Raw genomic sequence first — 5,361 nt, 5'->3', positions numbered from 1 at the left:
AATTGAGTAGGACTACGTCAGGCTACGGTTCCAACTTCAAGAACCAAACCACAATCGCAGTGGGGTATTCGGTGTGTGGATACTGAAGGGGCAGACCTTTCGTATAATTGCAATCTGGTCTTTTATGGAGAACATCCAGCTTACCCAAACCGGTGTTCACAGTTCATTTCATCTCATGGCTATAAACAGTGTCTGGTTGTTTAGCAACTTACAAATGTTACTGCAACTTCTTCTCCAGCATCTGGTGTCAGGGTTAGAAACCTTTTTGCAGTTTAACTTGATTACATTACAAAGAAACAGCTTTGAGGAATTTAGCTTGAGGACTGACCATCTGGGCTACAGACAACAGGACACAAGAGCCAAAGTACAACAAATGAATTTATTTTTAAACATATGTACATTATATACACAAATACATACAGACATTTTAAAGGCACATAACAATTGACACTTCTCAAAAAGACTGACCGATTAGAGACACTTTTCATTCTCTTTCTTCAAAATACTGAGCTCCACTGCCTGCGACTGAACACTCCTTAAGCAAAGAATGAATGTGTGCCTGCATAAAGGCTGTGCATCAAGTTCATAAATTAACCTGACTTCAGTGCATTTGTTTTTTTTTATATAAATAAAAGACTTACAAAAATAATGACCATTCTAGTATGACCTTTTGGTACACAAAGACGTGTAGATTCTGATCAGAGGTTGAGCGGTCAAGTATGAAAAAATGATGCCAATCACCAATCCACCCCTCAGGGCAAAACCGTGCCCATTTGCTCCAGAGAGGAGTGGTGTGGCCAGACTGTCCCAGCTCCCAAGCCCTTCCCTCAAACGCTCAGCCCCAATGCTCAGTCCTCTGTGAGCCCAACAAAGTGCTCTGGGTGTAGCAGCAGTACCAGGCAGACCCCCTGGCTTCAGATGACCAGATGAAGTGCTTTCTTTTCAGATGTGGAATCTGCTGCGCAAAAAAAAAAAAAGCCATTTTATAGACTTCTGTTTAGAACATTTTCATTTAATTCAAAATGCATGCAAGACACCTGATGTTGCATGGCGTCCTACAACAACGCTAAGCTGATCAACTGTACCCAATTTTAAAAACAGATAAATGAAGCCCTTAAAGGGTTAATGACTTCTGACTGTATAACTGTGCAGAGCATACTGCAGGAAATATGATCTGGGGTGGGGCATAGAGTAGGCGGGTACCTTTTGCTTGACTTCACCTCCCAGCCATCGCGACATTTCACGAAGGTCAGATGCTTGCCTGGTGTGATGTCATTCTCAGAAGGGTCTTGGAGACAGAACGTATATCTGATAGAAGACACACACAAGATTAGTCTCCAAATGAATGTACAAAGAATATGATCACTAGATCAATCAAAGAGCCTTAGGGTCATCAGTTTAACCACTCACAAAGACAAATGAACAGCTAATACGGTTTTAATTCATTCTATTCAAAACATTGATTATATAGAATATCTACATTTCTGAAGACAATGCTATGATTTTTACAGCGTATTACACACTTACTTTTTCTGAGTCTCTCCATGTTTAACACGAATCCGGCGAACTTGTAGCACCTGATTGGATGGCTTACTAGACCAGGACCAGAAGCTCTGCCTGATGTTTTTAAACAAGGACGAGAGAGATTCTGCAGGGTCTTGCCAGCTTAGCTGGATCTTCAGAAGCTCACCAATGTCTTCCTCAACAAACACCAAGAATGTGTTGGTGAAGTTCAGGCCCACCTTGTCTGGTCTGGATGGATTAAAGACAAATCAGTCTCGTCAATAAATTACCCAATGAATAAAAAGGTGAAATTTTTTAGTTGAATGTCCAAAGTAACTTCTTAGCCCGCCACTTACAAGTTGACAAAGAGGTCTTGAGTATCGTTGTGTTCCCCTACAAGCTTGATTTTGAAGGTAGGATCAGCGTCATCGGAGTGCTTTCTGTTGAACACATGCATCTTCATCTGGTAATGGTAACCTTAAAGATTACAGAAAAAGGGAAGTCAATTAACACTGAACACACAAGGTCACGCGCACACACAGTTATCATCAATTCGGAGCTGAAGTGTTTCCATCTTGCAGAGGGCAAAATACCTCTGAAGGGCGTGTCGGCACGGGTCTTCAGATACATCTTGCTGTTGCTCCTCTTGCGCATCTTCTTGGCGTTGTAGCCCATGTTGTTGCAGCGATTCTTGCGGCAGCTCAAGCAGATGCCCTTCTTGAAGCGGTCCGGCCCGGTGCACTGGTAGGCATAACTGACATGCTCCTTGCTTATCAGAGAATCCACAAACAGGTGCACTGCTCTTTCATGCTCACACTTCAACACATCTACAAAACCTACCAGGGAGAAAGATAAAAAGAAAAAAAAAAACACATCACAATCCATAACATGGTAACAGGCACTTCCTTACCCAACCCCAAAATGTACTCTTACTGAGACAATACATGTCATCTAGCTGTACTGCAAGACAAAAGATGTCCATCTGAATAGAGCAAGCCTTGTGATCGGTGCAGAGCCCATCAGTGCAGAGGGGCTTTTAAAAGCAAGTGTTCCTCAAGAAAAGAGGTTTTCAAGCTGAACTTGGCTAAAAATGGCAACATATTTGACTGATTCAAGAGCTGAATCATTTTTCAAAGATTGCTTAGAAAGTGAAGTCTTCTGCTTACCACCACCAGCATATGCCACCACATCACCCAATGAGCAGCCAGGTTGGATGTCACCCCCATTGGGATAGATGTCGATGTCTCCTATTGGCTGCTGGATGCCAATGCTGACACCCAGGGCTTCTCGTGTGTACGTGTGCAGGACATCAACAAAGTCAGCGTCATCAGGAGAAAGCCGCCGATGTGACTTCACTCCTTCAAACATGGGCCCTGCTGGGTCTAAGCCTGAAAACACACACAGAAAGGTTCACACACGGTCCAATCTGACAGATTAAATTCACAATGCTCACACACCAACCATCACCATATTTGGACATAAAAAGACCGAGCTCATACCTGTTATCCTTCCAACTGTGCCCTTCACAAAATTGCCTGCATAGCCTGCAACATGCGCCCCAAGGCTGTAACCTATCAGGTGAACATTCTGCAATGGCACATATGCCTCTTCCTGTAAGGGACAGAAAACGTCATTAATACAAATGTTTATCTACACGCACATCCATCCTCACCCAAGATCACTAACAGAACATACAGTTGCTCTCACACCCACCTGGAGCCAGTTGAGCAGGTCTGCGATGCTGAGCCCCACACGTCGCGTGTGATTGACCGCGTCAGGATAGAGCTGATGGGCGAGGTTCAACCAATCCACGACGAGTACGTTAGCTTCCGGCTCTCGCTGCTGCACCGCCGCCACCAGGTTGTGCATCCAGCTCTCGAATATTCCACTCATCTACAGGTAAGAGGCCAGTGTCACTTCACACACACACACAACACTTATCAGGCCATCAAAAAGCCTTTAGGTCAGTGGCAGCACACACCCCTTACATCCACATACACCCAGATGGAGATGACCCGCTTACCGTCCAGCCATGGATGATAAAGATGGTCTTGGCTGTGGAGTTGAACCCACACTCCTTTAGGCCTGCTCTCTTCATAGGGTGGAGGATACATCCCTCCTCGTCCAGATCTAACGACTTGCGGAAATCATATTTGATCTGGTCATGGAGTGCACCTGGGTCCCTCAGCAGCTTCCCATCAAGTTCTGTTTGAAGATGAATGGATAATGATGGGTTATACGGTTCATTCTCTACTTTAAACATGAGGAAGGACAATTTTGTTTTACTTATGGTTAAACTATTAAAACGGGACACTGCCAAGACAAACTGGAAAGTTTTGAATTATATACCATACCCTAGCATTTTTAAACTACTCGCGTGTGTGGCCGTAGCCGGCGGACTGGGGTTTTAAACACCAAGCTGCTGTACGTTGGCGGTAGACGTGTGCCTACATGGCGCCTCACACTCGCATTTCCATGTTTCACGTAGCCTACAAGATTCACTTAAGAACTGAAATCGATATCATTTGGAACCGGTTTGCGAAGCGGCATAGTGTATAAAAAATTACAATCAAACAAAGGCAATTTACTTGTGTAAAGTCCATTTTTAAATCGGTGAACTCAAACACAGGGGAATTCCATTCAACATACGGAATCTATTTAGAAGTAAGTAAGCTGTTCATGCAGACATTTTGTCTTTCAAAATCTATTCAAACGTTCACAGCAATGGCAAGTATAACCCACTCCCGCAAATAGGCTAGCCTACAACGGAAAGCAATTTAAATAAAATAATAATAGTAATTTAAAAACATAGATTTTTCAGTAATTTCTCAATGGAATAACTAAACATTGCTAAAAGGAAAATTATTGCACCCCATCTGTAGTCAGCAAAAAGTACCATAGATGCATTACCTTCTAGAAGTTCATTCTCTTCAAGTCCAGACGAATGGGCGAATGCCGCACAATAAATAAAAAAACTTAGTAAAATAATAATACTTTTCATTCTTTGCTACGCGCCAAAATGGTTGTGAGGGGATGAGTTGGACCTATAGTTTTATATAGAAATGAACGCGGAGGCAGAGCAAATATCTTGTTACACCGGCGAGCAGAGCCAGGAAAGTTTTTAAACCTGAATCAGGTTGCCCATTAGTTTTAAATAGTTCCAGAGACCCTACATCTGTCAGCTGATCATCGGCCCATCTGTTTCCTCTCCTAATTGGTCAAGCCCCTGGGTTTACGCTGAAAGGCGTGGCAAGGGAACGTTGAATGAATTGTAGTATTTTCTCACGTTGCGTCACTTAACTCTTCACGCACTCCCAATAGAAAACAAACAATGCAGCGCATGGTGGGTGCCGAGTAGGGGAGTACTCTGACGCGAGAAGAATATTAACATCACCCTGAACGCCAGCTTGTCAACACTTTGACCACATGCACGTTCTGTGCTATGTTGCCTTAAATAAGTACACAATAAACAGGTTCCTTGTTCCAAACATCTGCCCTGAGAAACAGGTGCAAAGCATTGGGCACACTGCCCCTCTGGTGTATAAAAAAAATCCTTGGCAAGCAGGTCCATCAGGTCAGCAGAAGGTATAAGGAAATCTAGTCATGTGTTCCACTTATGTAGTTCCTGTAGAAGCACATTCTCCATTTATTTTAAGAGTCCCACTTTTATTACAACCACACGCGCTCTTTTTCTGAAGAACAACTACAAAATAAATCAAGAATGTAATCAAAGAATTGAGGTGTGTTTTAACACCAAACCATGTTAACGGTTGATCTACTTTAAAATGTTAAGGGGAACCTGAATCATAATCAGCATTCCAGAAATTCCAACAAAATGTGTGATCGCACTAAAGGCTT

At 43.0% G+C, this 5,361-nt stretch overlaps 1 protein-coding gene across 2 annotated transcripts; it reads right to left on the bottom strand.

Annotated features, from left to right (window-relative positions):
• Positions 1-360: 360 nt before the first annotated feature.
• Positions 361-4,631, bottom strand: lipg (lipase, endothelial). 2 transcript variants are annotated; one of them, XM_062543558.1, is made up of 10 exons: positions 4,414-4,631; positions 3,527-3,708; positions 3,217-3,396; positions 3,003-3,114; positions 2,670-2,891; positions 2,097-2,339; positions 1,860-1,980; positions 1,528-1,752; positions 1,204-1,308; positions 361-958 (listed from the first exon to the last, which is right to left on the bottom strand). In XM_062543558.1, the coding sequence occupies exons 1-10, from the start codon at positions 4,502-4,504 to the stop codon at positions 943-945; spliced, it is 1,497 nt and encodes a 498-aa protein (XP_062399542.1). In that variant the 5' UTR covers positions 4,505-4,631; the 3' UTR covers positions 361-942. The 2 variants fall into 2 exon arrangements, with proteins under 2 accessions (XP_062399542.1, XP_062399543.1); XM_062543559.1 differs by having other exon boundaries at positions 361-955.
• Between the last annotated feature and the right edge of the window lie 730 nt (positions 4,632-5,361).

Source organism: Sardina pilchardus, chromosome 8 (genome assembly GCF_963854185.1).
Source record: "Sardina pilchardus chromosome 8, fSarPil1.1, whole genome shotgun sequence".
NCBI lineage: Eukaryota > Metazoa > Chordata > Actinopteri > Clupeiformes > Clupeidae > Sardina > Sardina pilchardus.
This window is presented reverse-complemented; position numbering and strand designations above follow the sequence as displayed.